At 39.2% G+C, this 18,789-nt stretch overlaps 1 protein-coding gene across 1 annotated transcript in view; it reads left to right on the forward strand.

The window, feature by feature from the left end:
• WWC3 (WWC family member 3) overlaps nt 1-16,228 on the forward strand; it is a 91,407-nt gene extending 75,179 nt beyond the window's left edge. The window contains 12 exon segments of the mRNA XM_054163460.1: nt 187-307; nt 1,060-1,134; nt 2,082-2,168; nt 4,351-4,543; nt 8,431-8,598; nt 9,223-9,374; nt 10,024-10,183; nt 11,384-11,548; nt 12,494-12,586; nt 13,776-14,006; nt 14,606-14,733; nt 16,079-16,228. Coding sequence (XP_054019435.1) covers nt 187-307; nt 1,060-1,134; nt 2,082-2,168; nt 4,351-4,543; nt 8,431-8,598; nt 9,223-9,374; nt 10,024-10,183; nt 11,384-11,548; nt 12,494-12,586; nt 13,776-14,006; nt 14,606-14,733; nt 16,079-16,145 — 1,640 coding nt within the window. The 3' untranslated portion in view covers nt 16,146-16,228.
• The last annotated feature ends 2,561 nt before the right edge of the window (nt 16,229-18,789 follow it).

Below are 18,789 nucleotides of genomic sequence, written 5' to 3' on the forward strand. Positions count from 1 at the left end.
CATTCTCCCGCAGAAAATCTCCGGTCAATTGTATTCTTAATTTTTGGCTTAAAATTAAATGGAAAAGCAATGAGCTGTGTTCATGCTGGCTTTCTGCTGGTTTTGATACAATAAATAGTTTCTTAAAAATGAAACAAGAAACGTCTTGAGCTGATGTTGTCTTCACTTTTATTTTCTCCTTGACAGCTGTAACTCTGCGAGGAGACAGTGGTAGAAGATCGGAGAGGCGAGCCAGGCGAGTTTCAGCATGTCTCTCAGATCATTCACTGGCTAGTGACAGTGGCGTGTTTGAAGCTTTAAGCAAAAGGTCAGGTGTATAAATGCATGGTAAACTGGAAATATTCCTGTGCTACCACACAGTCCAAGAAAATTAATTGTGAATTTCTCAATAGGCTTTCAAAATTGATAATTCTTAGTAATATAAAAACACTAGACTGTGTGTTTTAAGGGAAAGAAGCTTTTTACATGCAGTTCCACTGTCGTCTCTGCAAATGCCAAGTCTCTCTCACTTTGCCTCTAAACACCATATACTTCTCCCTTGAAATAGAAGTCTTTTTGGTTTATTACCCATAAATCAATAATTTTATTTCAACTATGTATAACACAATAAAATAATGTAGGTTGTGGATTAGAATTCTGAGTAGCATGTGACAAAACTACAAGAAGTAAATAGATGAACTGCTGAAAATCTAAGAATGTGTAGACTGACCAAGAGATTGAAGGATGGATGAAGACCTGTTACTTTATCTGATTGTTTTAACACAGTAAACAGTAACTGGGAAGAAGATAGAGTTTTGAGGATATCAGAGAGAAATGGAAGACTGAATAAATATTGAAGTAAATATCTTGAAAGCAGTATTCTAGGCCCTCAGATTTTAAAATTGTGAATTATTGCTTCTGTGGTACTGTCCAATAGATATCTCAACTCCTTTCATTACCAGCCGCCCTGGTATTACCAAACAATTGCTTTTATCCACAAATCACATAATAAATGTTCATTTCATTCTGCTTGAACAGCTTCAGTCAGTATGTAGTTTACAGTCCTCTCTGTTCCTGCAGAAATGAGGATCTGGAAGAGCCTGTTTATGGTGATGCTGCCAGTAATGAGGAACCGCAAATACGTGTTGGAGTTCTGTGAGTAGTTACTCCTCCTTCTCCCTGTCAACTCAGCAGGAATTGCTCATTATGTTTCTTGGGTTTGGCTTTTAACTTTTTAATAAACTTAACTACCGTAGAGAGTTTAAAGAAGTTTCTGATCTGACAGCCAAAGCTTAGTGGATGTACTCATCAGTCAGGCATATGCCACTTTGTGCTGGGGATGTGCCTTAACTGCAGTTCATCAGCACGCTGACTTTCATTGTTTGTTTCAGTAGCATTTATTTTTGTTGTCTGGACCATTAGAGTGAATATGGGTATTGGGATCTATCTCTGTGAGTGAGATCTTGTTATGCCAAATAAAGGAAGATTACCTTAGGAAAGTCATAAGTGAAGAGAGACAAACACAATTCCCCAATACAGCTTTGAAATCCAGTACGTAGGCTGTGGTGTTGTTGGTAGTGGGATGGCACGGGGAAGGGCAGCTGATAGCAGTGCAAGGCAGAACGTTGTATGTTAGCTCTTCAGAATTGTCTCTGTTGTGTAGAAAATTAATTCCTATGCATGGGAATTTTGAAATCTCAACCAGTTTTGTTGGTTCCGTTTCAAAATCCATGCTGATGTGAAAGTGACCGGTGCATGGTTGCCTCTGTGTGTGTGCACACAGGCACGTGCATATGCTGTGACTGCTTACACTAAGAAATGTATTTGATAAAACCTATTCACTATCAAGAGTCACAGTAAGGAATGTTACCCTTTTCAAACTGAGTAATGTTTAATTATCTTCGTTCTGGTAATTTTATTACTGTAGCTCATATTATTAATTATGCTTTGTTATCAGTGTATATAACTGTAATTGCTTTTGTTCTGATTTGTGTAAGAGATGTAATAACAAAAGGTGCTTTCATGTTCTTTAAATCTTTTATCTCTATCTGTTAAACAATGGATTGCTACTTGGTGACTAACACAGGAAATATGTTTTCCAGGCATGACAGTGGAAGTGAATGTCTGTTAGTCCATGTACTACAGCTGAAGAACTTCACTAGTCTAGTTGTGAAAGAAAACTCCAAAATGTAAGCTTAAAGTTCATGTGCAGTCTGATCATTCCTTGTTTTGTGCCATGATCATAAATGCCATAGGGCTTTTGCTTTCATGCGAAATCAAGCCATTTCTGGAGAAGATGGTATGTCTTGGTTTACATGGATGCAAAATGTCTTTTATAAAACCCCTGTCAAAATGGTGAGGCAACAAGTGTAGTCTCTAGTGACCCCTGTTCTTACATGTTTATTATGCACAGGAAAAATACTGAAGTTGTGCCTCCATCACCCCATGCCGTCTGCCAAAAAAAGCTGTCTGTTATTTGCAGTATCCCAGAAATATTATTTTCTGTATAACTTCTCTATAGCTTGTGATGTATCCCAGAATAAGCTTATTGTAATTTGCTCAAATTCCTACAGCAGCATGTATGTATGAATTAGAGCTTGCCCAAAACAAAACACAAGATACCCAAAATAGGCTGAAATCAATGCACCGCCACCAAAAGAAAGCCAACCAGGATATCTGCAGGCTTATGTGGCCATTACAGATATCCTTGAATATCTGTAAAGACATTCCCAATGATAATTTTAACACAAATACTAGCTAAGAATCAATACAAATGATTTATTTTTTGGTGGCCTGTGCTACTTTTCCCTATCATATTATATAGACCACTCCTTAGTTTAGTCTAATAAATGTTTCTTAAATAATGGCAACGTTGCCATAAAGCACCATTCTCCCTGGTGATGTGTATTGTAGCATATTCTAAAGAAATTTGACACATTACAGTTGTTTATCTCTGGGAGAGGTTGTTTGAAAACTGGGAAATGGAAATGGTGATGATGTTGTATTGTAAAGTCATCCATTCTGTAGGAGTTTTAAGTTGAAGGGACACTGAGTGACTCACTGGATCAGTTGATCTTTGTTGAGAGTGCTTGATCCTGCAAACCTCTAGTAGAGGGTTGGAATCAAGAAATTGCATGGCTGCAGAGTTAAATTAGTTGGTTTGACTGGTCAAAAAAGTTTATCCAACCAAAATTAAAGCAGCTTTTAGCTGTTTTAATGAACACCTACATGCAACTGTACATTCATTGAATCAGATGTTGGGGGCAGCAGGGGTGAAGTTACCTGCAGCAGTCAGTGAGCAGAGGGTTTGGATGGCTCCCTTTTTACAGCATGGGAAGCTGGTTAGCTAGCTTGATGCTCCACACTCCAGCGCTGCAGTTCCACCATAGTGATCTTTTCCAATTGTCATCTATTTATTTGTCCATCAGTGTCAACCCCTCTCTGTTGGTGGCACAAGAATTCATACAACTGTGTAGTCAACTTACGTGAGCCTTGTTTTCTTTCTGCAGTTGTCAAGGGTTAGGGCTGGGCAGGCAGCTGAATGAGTAACAGAGGCTCTCTACCAACTGCTTCCTCTTCCTCTTCCCCTTTGGGAAGCTTTTTAAACCAGATGAATTTTGTCACCTGGTTCACAACACAGTAGCCTGAAGCTGTTAGCTGGCAGAAGGAAAGGTATAGTGAAAATTAGGATGTTGCATGGCCTAGACAGATAGTATGGACTGGAAGAACACAGAAAGACTTCTCTAAGTAGCTCTGCTGTTTGATTAAACTCTGTCAGATTAAAATAGTTGTGGATTTTTAATTTTTTTGGGCTTGGAGTCTCAAATGAGTTGGTACCAGATATTTAAATTTGTTTTTTTACAATGGCAGAGGGATGCAGTAATTGCAGATTTCTTTTGCTGGGGAGGGGGGAAGGGTGGAGGGAAGAAATGTCTCAGTGATGCTTTCAGAGTAATTCAATGCCTAAACAGGCATGTGTTTCCATTTGAAATACCATAGCGTAGCACCTGGCCTCCAGCTGCTGCAGCTCAGGAGGAGGCTGGAACTCTCCCATAGATCCTATGCCATATTTTCTAGCACCCTGTAGATGCCTTGGATACCTCAGGGCATCTCAAGTGCCATTTGGTGCCTCTGCTTAAGCACCAAGCTTTTTTAAAAACAGAAGAAAGTTTTAGTTAAAAGGACGATGCTACAAATCAGTTTTGCAGTTCGTCTGTGTTAAGATGGCAAAGTCAGGTCCTGTTAGAAGGAGATCCCAGAGCGGGTTCTTAATACAGAAGTTACCCTGATGTTTTTGCTTAGCTTGATTTTGAGAAATGCAAAATAGCTCTTTGTCTGAATTGTGCTATTTGTCTATTTTGCCATTCCCAGTCACGTGAGAGTTTATTTGCCACCACTTGAGTCAGGCACACCAACCACTTACTGCTCTAGAGCTATGGAATTTCAAACTCCATTAATATTTAATGAAGTTTTCCGAATCCCCGTGCATTCAAGTGTTCTGAAATTCAAATCACTGCAGCTGTATATCTGCTCAGTTGACCATCAGCAACAAGAAGAACTATTGGTAAGTGATCTGTTTTCTTAAAAGCCATGTGGTATGGGAAACAAAAAAAAAAGGAAACGAAGATGTTGTTTTCCGTAAGAAGTGCTGATGTGAACGTGTCTGTCCGCATATGTAAGCACAGTTCTGTTACTAAAAGAGATAGATTCTTTAGTAGTTGAAATACCTGCATTTTAGTTATGTGAAGTATTCCAGATGATTAGCTAAATTAGCAGAGGTGAGGACTGGAGACATTTTGAGCAGTGTTGAAAGTACAGCTACCTGTACCCTTACATTGTGGAGGCATGTTGAAAATGTATAGAAGATCTACATTCAGTTCTGTGTGGGGGATTTAGTAGACCATGGGTTAAGGTTTTATTATTTATTGCATTTCTGACAATAGCTGCTGTGGGGAAAGTTGAAACAAAATCTTCTGTTGCTAAATGTTGGTGCAAGCAGGAAAGCATTGTGTCAAAAATAATAATACTAATTTTAAAAGAAGTGAAAATTAAACTTCCCCAAAGGCTTCATCTGACAGCTTTTATATTACAGTGTGCTCAAGACTTCTGTGTCTGTGTGGCACCATAATGCATGCATGATAATTGGTATCATCAAAATAGTTTCCTGATAAAAAGATGACAAACTCCTTGTTATTATATAACAGTAGGCAAAGGAAACTACTGTTATATCAGTCCAGGCAGGTTTTGGTTACATGAACTTTCTACTTTCAACTGGTTGATGCAGATGCATTCAAATAAGTATAGCAATTTAAATAGGTTACATGTGCTAATTGTGTTAACTTTTTAGATTTGTTAAGTGTTGGCTTAATTTATCTATGATCAAGTGTAGATATGCTTGAATAAATCTGCCTTAGGGCTGGTGGCCTGGCTGTTTTGGAGTGGGTACCGTTTTAGTGAGGGGTTTAAATGGGTTAGTGGATATTTTATTAAGCCTATAAAAGCACAGGTGTCTCACTGTTATGCTCACTGTCATGCTGGACTGTGGGCAAGAGCTGTTTATTTGAGCAGATCTGGTCAAGAATTCATGCTTGTTAGTCTATCTTCAAACTAGGTAGCACCTTTATATAAGCAGAAGTGGACCCAAGGTCATGTCAGCAGCAGGAAATGTTATCTTTTGCACTACCACGTAATGAAAGAGAAATGCATCTCGAGCACGCTCAGGATATGTTGGTGAAAAATGCTTTATACTGGTATAGCCTGGTTCTCTGGGAAGCTCCATAGGTAGTTCAGTGCAAATCATCTTTATGTTGGCACAAATGCATCTAAGTTTATGGCACTTTTATTAACAGCTATTACTGAATTGGCAAAAAACAATGCTTCATCAGTTCAATAGCGAATTTTTTTCTTTTCATAGTCTTAGTGTAGTTTTTGTCAGAAATGTCTTTTGTCTCAGTAGTTGGTTACTTACTGAAGGGTATTCATGCTGCACAAAAAATACAAACAATATTACAGTTTCTTCAAGTGGCTGCATTGAAGCACTAGGTATTTAAACATTAGGATCATTGCCCTCTTTTGCCATAAATGGAAAACAGGCATTTTTTCAAACTGAGAAATCATTTGCTGCCTCTTTGGAACTGCTGTGGTGGCCTCTTATCAATAAGCCTTCTGCCTTTCAAAATCTCTTCCACTAGGATTACAGCTTTTCCCATCTCTAATCATCCATCCATCCATTTCTGAAGCTCTTGGTGACTTTCTTTTCAGTAGGATTATGCCAGTTAGATGTTTTCCTAAATGCAGAAGCCCCAGTGGAATGTATCCTAAGTTACACAAATATTTGTACATAACAGGGAATGGGGGGGGAGGAGAAAGGAAGAAAAAAAGAAATATTTTGGCAAGTAGTCCTAAACATCGCTGACATAAAGAAGTAAATCTACTAAGCTTTCTGTCCCCTCAGCCTTTTAGTCATATGCCCCCCCTTACCAAAAGCGGGGGGGGGGGGATGAAACTGTTCTTCCTTAAGCTGACTTATTTCTTCCTCGGTGGCCTTGTCAATGCTGAGTTAAGGGAGTTGTTGTTTTCCATGTTTAGCATGTATAGCTCACGTTAAACCATCAAAGAAACGTGATTGCCTCTCTTGCAATCGTGTGGCATTGCTGTTTCACTCCCAGTTTCTGCTCTTGTATGGCCCTAACCAACCAGTTATTCCCTGTGTCTTAATTTTATGTGATGTCTTCTTTACTGTAACATTTGTCTTTTTGCATTTTGCAATTTGTTCTGGTTTTATTTCAGGACATCTGTCCTGTTACTTCACATCCTTTTAAACTCTGATCCTTTTCTCACAAGTTTTACAATTCCTCTGTTTGACATCACCGAGAGATTTATAAATGGTTCTACTATTTCACCATCCCAGTTGTTAGCAAACAGATCAGAGCAGGCACATGACAGACTGCTAGCAGACCCACCTTGGTTTCTTCATCCGTCAGAGCCAGGTACAAATCTTGAGATGGAGGTGAAATATTAATTAGTCCATTCAGTACTGATAGTTGTTAATTGAGTTTGATGGTGATTTTTGTACCCAGTCATTCACTTTGTAGCAACATCTTCATCGCATGTAGCTGCCTAATAAACGCAGTGTCAAGTGTCTGAAGAGTCACCCTGTTTCTTCCAATATTGATGACAGGGAAGCAACTTTACCCTCTACCTCTGAAACCAACATAATGTGTCCTAAACATTTTCCAACTCTCAAGTGTCAGTGTTTGACACACATTTCTTTCCTACACTGCAGCGGAGCTAGTAGATAATTAGAAGACATCTCTCTTGTATATAAATGAAAAGACATCTGTGTGTGCAGCCTCCAACGTGCTGGCATAAAATGTTCTCAGTGACATGTCGTGTCCTGATGCAGATTGGTTTTGCCAATCTCACAAACGTTCCTCCATTGTCCCTTATACACCTGTTTAAGCAGAGTCCCAGGGAACATTTGTCTTGGAAAAACAATACAGTGATTTAAAAATCATTAGAGTCTAATGATATTTCTGTATACCTTTCCTACTGCCTTTACAGTTGCAATCGCTGCATCCAGCTCTCTGTTTTGTGAGAGATCAGAACAATTTTTACACTATTTTCCAAGTAACATAAATGAAAACATTCTTAGCATATGATCCATTAGCATGGAGATGAACAGGTTGTAGAGACAGCCAGATAAAGCCCAAAGCAGTAATTGAAGATGAGCCAATACAAAATCATTGCTATGTCCACCTAGTGAGCTGACATACCAAAAAAAAAGCATGGATTTACTCACAGCTGTTTCTCATTTAGGTCAGCACTCAGAAATTTCTTACATAAGCTCTGTCTGGTGGAGTAGGGCTACTTTAAAGTTGGGAATACTTTACTGGGAGGCCTCCATTAAACTTTTTTTTTTTTACCTGAGTCTGGGAAATACAAAAATGGCTTGGAAAGTGGAAAAATTACTTTATGACCTATTTGATTGCCTTACGGTACAAATAGGCAGGAAAAAAGCCAAATGTTTTATGTGACATTTTTTCCCATTTAAAGATGTCTCTGAGAACAGAAGAGTATTTCAGAGTTCTCAAAAAAAAAAACCCAACCCAACCCAAAACAATATTGAAGTAATATTGTTAAAGTAATAATAATTTCAGCAAATATAGAAATCAGATTATAATTGATAGGGGGTTAAAAATAAAATCTTACCAGCTGTCAGCTGTTAGAAACATATCCTCATCAGTCACAGAAACTTTATTTCTCAATTAAAAACAATAAAATTACCTCCTCTGATCCTTCCTGACTTATGTAAGCAGGAGGCATGGAGTTCAGTATCTTAGACATTTTGGTGAACAGAACTGTCTCTTTTAAAGTAGTATTTGTTAAGATGTATTTTCTGCATTATAAATAAAATAGTCTTATTGTGGTCAATTCTTCTGTTGTTTACAGGGCATTGCTCAGATAAACCTGACTAATGCAGAGAGCTCTGCTGACATGTATCTTCACTGGTATACTGTTCAGATCTTCACTGGCTCAGACCCCCAGAGAGCAAAGAACAAAAACCAGTGTGAAGAAAGTATTCCCTGTGCTTCTGGAAATGTAACTACACTTAAAACAGTATGGCTCTGAAAAGTGATCTGTTTGCTGTGTTTGACCTGTGGGGTGTGTTTTGTGATTTTGCCTGTGGTGCACAGAAGGTGATACATTGATTTAGCTCTTGTGGCAGTGGGGGGATTTTAAAAGAATCTTTAAAAGCTAGGTGATGTCTGGACAGGTGCTTGAAATAGCACTCTGTGTGTTTGTATGCACACTTCCTCTTCAGCTAGCTACAACTCGGTAAATTTCTGCCGCTGCACTTCAAGAGGTTGTCAAGAAAGGTTTGTGCACTCTCCGTCCCTGGAGATTTTTCACCCCTTGACTGTGCTTTGGGCAACCTGATGTGGCTATGAAACTTTACCTGCTTTGGGCAGGACATCAGACTATGTAACCTTCAGGGGTCTCTGCTGACCCAACTTGTTTGATGATGCTCCACAGAGCAAAAACTCTGCCTGGATTCTGTGAGAAACTACATTTGTGGAACACCACTTACTTTTTGATCCTTAGGATTCAGGACATTTATCAGTTTGGTTTTTTTAAGGAAAATGAAATGTCCATGTTTTTCTTTTCTTTCCTTTGACTAATGTATGTTAAATGCATTGGCTCGTTGAAACGGTTTTATTCGAAGTCTAGTTTGCCTTTCAGGATGCAGTGACTGCCCTCTTAGCTAGGACCACTGCCCAGCTGGAAGCAGTTGAGAGAGAGCTGGCAGAAGAGAGAGTAAAACTGGAATACACAGAGGAGGAAATCTTGGAGATGGAAAGAAAGGAAGATCAGGCAGAAGCCATATCAGAACGGTAAAAATAGTCATTTAAATACCTCATCCAACAGACAAGTGACATTTGCACCGCAGCAGGTTCTGACACCAGCTGCCTGTTAGTGGTACAAAAACTGGGTTGTGTGATGGCATGCAAACATCAAATTTAGGGAGTACGAAAACACTGTATGAAACAGAAACTGCTAGGGAGCCAACTGTAATGGATTAGCAAAAGCACTGTACTGAAAAAGAGAAACATTTTGTGGTGAAACAGGCAAATGTCAGAGAAAGGCATGCACTGAGGTCCTTAGGGAGTGAACCTGCAGCACAGCTCTTAGTATTTCAGTGTTTATTACAGTGGTGTTTTGTCATGAATGATAAGCCTAATCTGCTGCATGAGTTGCATTACATTTTTTGTTACTGTTTTCTTAGTGTTGTTATAAAGACCAGAACATAGACTTTAAGAAAATTTGTGAAGGAGGAGTTTGGTTTTTTTAACATAGGGGTGTTCTTTTTTTGGCATGGAATGTATTTGCTTTATGTCCACAGAAATGCAATTGAGATAGGTTGTCCCTCTGGAAATTCTGTATGAGGCTAAACTGACCTAGATAATGAAATATACAAACATGATGCATGATTATATAGGGTTTTTCAATACCTACAACATTCTTGTGATGTTCTGACTTCAGGAGTTGGCAAGCAGAATCCGTTGACAGTGGCTGCAGTAATTGCACCCAGACTAGTCCACCTTATCCAGAGCCATTTTGCGGGGATTCGTTAGCTGGACACATGTTTGCAGCTCCAGCAGGCCAGTACAGTTCTGGAAAAATGCAGTCTCCACCACTAAAGGTAATGAGAAAAGATACTGCAGTATGCAAAGTGCCACACTGCCTGGCACACAGAGTGCATTACTGCTGCTCCTTGGGTTTGAGTCCGAGTTGATCAGGAGAGGAAACAGTAAGAAGTGACATTAACAACCCTCTATGAGCACTGCCTTCATGAATGTGCCTTATGAGTTGTTGAGTAGGCCCTCTAGGGCTGGGATTTTTGTTCACTTGCTAGTTACTTCTGGGCATAATTCTGTTTCTTTGTCTGTGGTTTTTTTGCTTGGCTGGGATTTTTTAATAAAAAGGCAAGCTATTACTACTGTGGCCTTTATATAATATGTAAATACACACTCATATTAATGTCTCTGTTAACCTGAAATTGCAACAGGAAAGGTCGTGATCAGATTCCAGTGCTCTTTAGACATAAGAACTTTTGAAGGAATTGCACAGAGAAAAGCTTCACGTTTTAAGACTTGCATTGTTGTTTCAGTGTTACAATAAATACAGCTGAAATTTTCAGAACAATTGTGCTGAAACGGATGTGTTTGAAACCTTCTGTATCCAAGATATGAGACATTGGAAATAAGCTGAAATCAGCCCACTTCCATTGAAGTAGAGGAACATAAGCTGTTTGTGTTGCCTTTAGAGAAGATCATGCCTCCTCGTGAGGAGTGAGTTACCTTACAGTTTGGATGCTGTGCTAGAGTAGTGTATGTTTTCCTCTATGTCAGACTATTTTAGTGTTCCTGCATTGTTTCAACAGTCTTTCAGATCTCTTTCATTGAGTTTCTTCTCTTGATTTGACTTCCTCCATTTTTTACGGTGGCTACTTGCTTCAGGGTCACCTTGCCTATTGAAAGGTGTCTCCACTTTCTTCTGTTGAGGCTGGAGATGGGGCGATGGCTGGGTTAATGCCCCATTGCCAATGCCGAATGTAGTCGATGCGCTGTGCAGTCATGATTCATGTGCTAACTGCATCTTGTGATTGTTACTGTTCCAGAGAAGGCTTCTGAAATGTAATCTTACAATTTTGAATGACCTGTTTTTAAAACTTTGTTTAAAAGTGAGGTGATTCATCCCCTGTTCTCAGTGTGTATTAGAACTTGAATGTAGCCAGGAGGGCAAGTTGCTTACTTTTCATATTGTTGAAATGCTTCATTGTTTCTGGTGTGAGAGAGAAAATAAGGAAAAAATAAAAATTTTTCTTTCATTGAAATTTTAGGTGGATAAGGAAACTAACACTGAGGATCTGTTTCCTGAAGAAGTTGCTATTCTTCCAAAAGAGAGAGCTAGCCGCAGGCCACGGGGTTCTGCTTTTGTTCGCAGTAGCACTATTGTTCGTTCCCAGACCTTCTCGCCTGGAGCACGGAGTCAATATGTTTGCAGAGTGAGTAAGGCTTAAAAAGCAGGTGGGGAGGGGCCTCCCTGCAAGTATTCAGTACTTTTTTGGTAATACCTTTTAAGACTTTGTTACATGTCTGAAAAAAATATGCTTTGTTTTAATACTGATGAATAGTCTTTCCTTGAATCTAATTGTTGCAGTGGGAGGGAGGTCTCTCCTGGCTCTTTTTAAGATTTTTAAACCTGAGTTTATTACATTTAAAATTAAATAATCTATGATAAGTTAGATATTAAGCTCTTTTCTCTGGCAACCTTACATGTTAGACTAGGGTGATTGATTTTACATAAGTACAGTGCTGCCTAATGAGGTGTGTAAAGAGCTCAGTAGTCATAATTAACTTTCATCTACCTACAAGTTTTGGAAAGGGGACTGAATGTGTTATCTTAAGGTTATTGCATAAATATTCTTATGACTCTGGTTGCTGTCCTGAATGTTACAAGATGCCTGTTACAGTGAGAGCTAGAATTCCTGGGTGTGCTGCTGCAAGTAATGGAGTATCAGCACAAGAGTTTCTCAAGCTCATGCTAGCTGATTGGTATGTCCAGTGGCAAAAGGCTTATAAGCAGTTTGCTTGTGGGTGTTGATTTTTACAGTGTTGGTGGAACACATGTAGCTTTAGTTGTCCTCTTGAATAAGCTTTTGAGAGCTCCCCTTTTTCTCTAGGTTACACTGCCTTGGCTCTTTTGTAGAATGCTTAGATGAAACTGAGCTGTTGGTGGTTGAAGTTTTATTGAGTTATGGTGACTATACAGGATAAACACTGTTACAGAAAATGATTTTCATAAGCAACTAAAGCTGAAAAGAGTTGATTAAAACAAGACAGTTTTGGTGCATTTTAGAAAATAAATCTTAAAAGAAAAAAACAATAGAGATTTCTTAATGTAAACAAACTTGTAAGCAGCCTACATTTTCCATCTCTTCCCTAATCAGCTGTATCGCAGTGACAGCGACAGTTCGACTCTGCCAAGGAAGTCCCCGTTCGTGCGGAACACGCTGGAGCGGCGCACCCTGCGGTATAAGCAGGTACAGCAGGAGCCCGGGGTTGGCTTTCACTAAGTTGCTAGAACACTGGCACTTCTATACCTAAGCTTTAGGTGTCTGCAGGTACTTTCTGATGATTTTAGAAAACGTTTAAGGCTTCTGTCATGTAATTGGGGAGGGCATGCGTCTTTTGGGGTTGGAATTTTTAAGCTAAAAAGCAGACATTCAGAACTTGTATTGATTTAGATATAAACTTGATTCCATCCTTAAAATCTCGTTTGGGATGCAAGGTGCAGACTTGGAGAAGTGTGTGAAAGTGGCAGTAGAACACTGAGCTCGCCTCCATGCAGCCTGGCAGATCATTGTATTTGAGACCCAGCTATTCAGGAATGAATAGTTTAAGCCCTCCCGTGCTGCCCCACATGCTTCCTAGTTAGCAGAAGTAAATTTCATTCTGGTGTAGGCAAGTAGACAGCTGTGCTTCCCATTTTGATTTGGAATGTACCTTAAACCCAGTATTAAATAAAGCCCTTTAAGGGAAGTCCTGCTTAGTACAGTATTTTCCAGCTTCTTGACATTGACCCCAGTGGGAAGTCTTGAACACAATTCCTGTGAGAAGAGGCTAAGGAAGCTGGGGTTGTTGGGCATGGAGGAGGCTGAGGTGAGACCTCATTGCTCTCTAGAACTACCTCAAAGGACATTGTAGCAAGGTGGGGGCCAGCCTCTTCTCTGAGGTAAGAAGTGATAGGATGAGAGGTAATGGCCTTCAGGGGAGGTTTACCTTGGGTATTGGGAAAAATTTCTTCTCTGAAGTGGTCATTGAGCACAGAACAGGCTGTTCAGGGGAGTGGTAGAGTCACCATCCCTGGAGGTATTTAAAAGACAATAACTCCATTGTGAGTTTTTCATATTGCATTGCTTTTATTATCATCATAATGTCAAATCTTAGTCCATACATTTAAATTAGTTAAACATTTACAAGCCAAAAAGAGACTGTGTGAAGGAGGGAGTAGAAAGCATTCACTGGAAAAGTTAGTGTATGGTACAGAAAAGCCACACAGCTAACTGGCTTTTTCCTTATGGGAAATAAATAATCTCTCCAAAACTTTGTGACAAGAAAGACTCTGCTTGTGAGGTACAGACAACATATTCTCTATACAGCTAAGGACAGACCAGTGTACCATGTTTGGAATAACCTATTGTTCATGTCATCTGAATCCTAATAATGCAGCAGTCCTGCAGATCACCTTTGGCTGAGTTTATGGCGAGGACATCCCTAGACCTGGAGCTGGATCTCCAGGCATCCAGAACTAGACAGAGACAGCTGAACGAGGAGATATGTGTCTTAAGAGAGTTGAGACAGCGTCTGGAAGACGCCCAGCTCAGAGGGCAGACAGATCTACCCCACTGGGTCCTTCGGGATGAGCGATTCCGAAACTTGCTGAGGGAAGCAGAAAGGCAGGTACGGTGACATGAAATGAACATTCAGCCTATCCTGAAACTTCTGTTTCAACCTCACACTTGGTTGTGACAAGGTGTCTAAAGACCTGTTCTTGCAGCACTTCAAACAACAAATGTTGCTTCTATATTCTTGAAGTTAGCATGACAAAAATCATTGCGTTGCTGATGACCACACTGTGTGTTTATTTGAGGACAGTCACTGGAGAGTGGCCCTGTTTGCCAGGGAATGTTCCCTAAGTATGTGATGATTTTGGTTTTGCTTTTCTGCACACACAAAGTGTGCAGCAAACAAAATTGGCATTGGATTACCAGAGACAAAGAGTGAGATTAAATTTATTTTAAGGTCTTGTTTGAGAAATCTGTGTGCAGTAAATATCATGAGATGAATACATATCTGTCTGAGGAGCATTAAGAAGTGAAACAACACTGTCAGTCTTTTGAGTGTACACCTCACTTAAATGATCAGGTATTTCAGACAGTGTCCCTGTATGGCTTTTACCGTGGTGGGCAGGGAAAAAAACCAATCATTATTTTAACCTAGGTATTCTTGTGTGTTGTTTATTCACATGATCATTTTAAGCATTATATTCATGTTTCCAGACCAGACAGACCAAATTTGAACATCACCAAGAGCAAGCAGCTGAAAAGATGCTAAAGAAAGCATCAAAAGAAATATACCAGTTGCGTGGGCAAAACCAGAAGGAGCCTATTCAGGTGCAGACTTTTAGGTAAGTGGTAATGTGTACTGAAATAGTATAGCAACAGCTCATCAGCTCACTACAGAGGTTAAAGCTCTCTGAAGCATTTAGCTTTAGATTCTGTGTCTGTTCTGTATAGCCAGGAATTTTTAACTATGTATTGATAGGGACATGTGAGTTTCCATTGATTTATTTGTAGTGCAAGGAGCCCAAGGTAAGGCAAAATGGCAGTGTTACAATTCTAAAATGCATTAGTATTTAATTAAAAATAATTTTGAAAAGACTTCAAGTGGAAACAGCTTAGGTGCTGCTGTCAGCTTACTCATTAAGTTCAAATGACTACTCAGTTCTTCAGTACAAGCCTGTGGGCATAAACAATTAATGTAATGTAATACATTACTAGTAGCACTCTTCTCCCTTAAAATTACTCAATAATATTCTGGTTTTCTTTCAAGAAGCCTTTTCTTGGGACATTTTTTTCCCCTCTATTTTGTCTGTGTTCACATGGTATAAGCTTCTCATAGCTTTACTGGTGGTTGTTTTTTTTCTGCCTGTGTATTTTCTGTACAAGTGGCATTGATAAGCAACTTTGCATTGTTTATCAGTGTACATTGTTTGATTTACACTGCACCTTGAAGACTCTATAAGTGCAGCATTCAAATTTTTATAGTTTCTATTGGGAGAGTAACAGGAAGAAAATATTAGTACAGGATAGATGCAGAGGACAGCTCAGCTACAGTGTTAGATTATGCTCTTCAGCCAGTGGTTAGCTTTTTAGAACTTTTTTGAAGGGAATACTTAAGTGAAATATAAAAGCTGTCTGTCTCTTTAAGGCAATTTTTGTTGTTTTATTTCTCACAAATGTGGGGAGGAATAGCAATTTCAGGGACGTTCTACATCTTACGTTTCTGGTATTGAGAAGAGAGGGGTTTGTGCTTGGTCTACTGAGATACAAAATGGTATGAGGAATTGAATAAAACCAGATGTAGAAAGTTAAGGAAAAGATGCCTTCCTTGTTTAGAGTTTTGCCTTTTTAACACAGACATCCAGTTCTTAATGACACTTACTTGACAGCGTGGACTGTTTGCTCTATAAAGAAGGCAAAAGAAAGCTGTCTGTTTTTTCCCCCCTATTGTACATAAGCAAAGTTTACAGGGGTGAAGTTTGAAGAAGGGGCTTATGCAGGGCTTGTCCCACAGTCAGCTGTGACTGATGTTCAGTGAATTGTATCAGGCTTCTACCTTGTAGTCAAATAAACTATCAGTTCAGTACGTAACTAACATATGCTAACCAGAGTAAAGAAACCATGGTCTCGGGGAAAATGAAGGTAGGCATGTGTTAGTCTGACTTCCTTTTTATCTTGCTTTGCTCACAGAGAGAAGATAGCTTTTTTCACAAGACCAAGGATTAACATACCTCCTCTGCCAGCTGACGATGTATGACATGTTGCGTTGTAAACATGAAGTATTTATCACTTTTATTTTAATGAAGTTCTTAGATTAGCCAAGTTTCTTTTCAATTAAAAAAACAAGAAAAAAAAAACCCAAGAAAAAATGAAAGTTGTGCAAAAGCTAATATACACATTTTGTAAAAAATAAAAAAGGTAAAAAAAGTAAAAGTAAACAAAAACCATTATATATAAATATATATACATATATATATTTTATAATAGCGACCGCAACAGGGCTTGGTTTTCCCTCGTTGTGAAACTGACATCTCTGGAGACAACTTATTTTATAAGAGATCGACTATCCTCTTAAGAGCGTGTACAGTTTTTATGCTGTTTTATTTGACTTAAAGGCTGGAAGACAGAAACAAAGTGAGTTCAGGCAAATTCACTGTAGTGTAATTTATTTATAGTGCCTTTTTTTTTTTCCTTGAAGGAAAATACCTACTATAAGATGTATTTTAAGACTGAAATTGTGTTCTTCAGTGTTTGTCATGCAGTGGAATGGAACCATTGAGCTGGTTTTGTTTCTGATACCTGAAACAAAAGTACTATGTTCTGAAATTGTCACTTTCTTCAGCTTTATTATCTGTAGCTTATTATGTACATTGTATCCTTTAGCACTGTCTGTGTTATAGCAAAATATTATCACCTGCAATGTGTTTTAACACAGATTAGAAGTGAGGTTAAACGTTGCAGAATTCATTTGCATGTTCTTACTGTGCACTAATAGATTGTTTTCCTTTCGGTTGTGTCTAAAATATCTTTATATTCTTAACTAGATTCTCAGTTTAAACGGAGGAAGGAAATGGGTGACAGGTCTTTGGTTGGTTTGGTGAGAAAGGAGTTAAAAGAACAATGTGAGCTGGCTGTGTGGAAAGGTCCCTAAAGGGAGAGTGTAGTAATTTCTGCAGTTCTGAATCAGATTCTGATCTGGTTCAGGGAAGTACATACGTGCTGATTTTGGAAAGCAGCTGCATTAAGTAAGGATGCTTAAACACACATTCATCCTGAAGGGTGTGCTTTGAGGTTACTGCATGCAAGTTCTGTTGAACAGTGGCACTTTCCAGGAGGAGGGTGTGTAATTCTGGAAGGCACAGCTCACCTGGTTGCTGGTTGGACCAGCTCAGATCTGGTATGGAATAATTTTGCTTGTGACCATTTGTTTCAAGGAAAGACTCTGTCACCCTGACTTCCCGAGAACGCCAGTTTTGTGTCCTTGCATCCTGCAAGTATGTAAAAATACTTCTTTACTAAGCTACTATAATAGAGTTTCTCATATTTTTCTAATTATGCATTACCTGCAAAGAGAGGTGCCCGACACAAGACTGACTTTGCAAATTGCTGAACTCTTCTAGAAAGAAGATCATGCTGTCTGTGAATTAAAGGCCAAACTGGTTCCCAATTTTTACATGTCAGGAAACAAAAACAACAGCCAAGAATGAAGTGAACTTAGCAGGACCAATCAGTTTTGTAAGTAGGTCTTTCATGAGTTTCAGGAGCTTAGCTTGTCAAGGATCAGGAAAACCCAAAAGTAAAACTGAGTTGCCTTTACTTGTCTAAGCTGAGGCAAAAAGTAATGGGGAAAAAAAAGACTGTAAATCAAAATCACTGATCACTGAGGATGATTAGCACAGACATTTAAGGTAGTGTTCCCTGTTTCCTTGTATAGCCTATAATCATTACAAGCATCCAGTGATTCAACTGTATAGCAATATATGTGAAATTAAAGTATATTTCGCATTTATCATGCTAACCATCCTAAAGTTAACCATCCAATATCGGGTTCCTTGGGCACAACTAGACATATTCAGAAACTATGCAGATAAAAAACCAAATTGCATAAGAAATTTTGAGTGTTGGGGTAAGTGGTAAGAGTCTAGGGACAGCAAGCTTTTCAGTGCTCCTTACTTGAAAAGACCAGTTAGTCAGAATTCCACGTCTCATTTTCAGTGGAGGCCCTTACATAGTAGTGCTCTTCAGAAGCTGCCATGCAGTGACAGCAGAAGGACTTGGTGTGTGCTGTGTTCCTGTGAGAATGATTACATACTGGAAGAGGTTGCCCAGAAAGGTGGACCTCTGTCCATGGAGGCTTTGAGGACTTGGCTTGATGTAGCCGAGAGCATCCCGGTCATGTCAAGCCTGCTTTGGGCAGGGGTTGGGATAGGGACCCTGCTTCCACCTTGAATTGTTCTGTGGCTGTAACACAGGGGCAGTGTCTGGTGGCCTCTGTCAGAGGGCTCAGTTGGTGTTCTTAAATAGTGACTGCTGTGAGACGTCGTCAGTGTATCTTGTGGGTCTGTGATTCTGACTGCTGTAGTGAGTTCTGTCTTGATGTGGTAATGAGTTATCATATTCAGTATTCATCTCTCTTGTTTTTGTCACAGTTCTGTATGATTGTGTCATTTTTGTATTATCTGAAAGTATTTCTTCTACAAAATAAAATAATTTGCCATAAAAAGAAACAGAGTTGTGTTGTATGTCAGAGACATTTGTTGAACAGTTTGTATTTGCCACATGCTTGACACTTTGATGAAGAAATTGTGTGTTCTGATGTAACACTGCCACGTGTGGAGAAGGTAAGGGACTTGCAAATAAAAGGAGGAGAGGAAATCTGTGGAGTCAGAGATCCTAGAGTG

This window comes from Dryobates pubescens, chromosome 8 (assembly GCF_014839835.1).
Source record: "Dryobates pubescens isolate bDryPub1 chromosome 8, bDryPub1.pri, whole genome shotgun sequence".
Taxonomy (NCBI): domain Eukaryota; kingdom Metazoa; phylum Chordata; class Aves; order Piciformes; family Picidae; genus Dryobates; species Dryobates pubescens.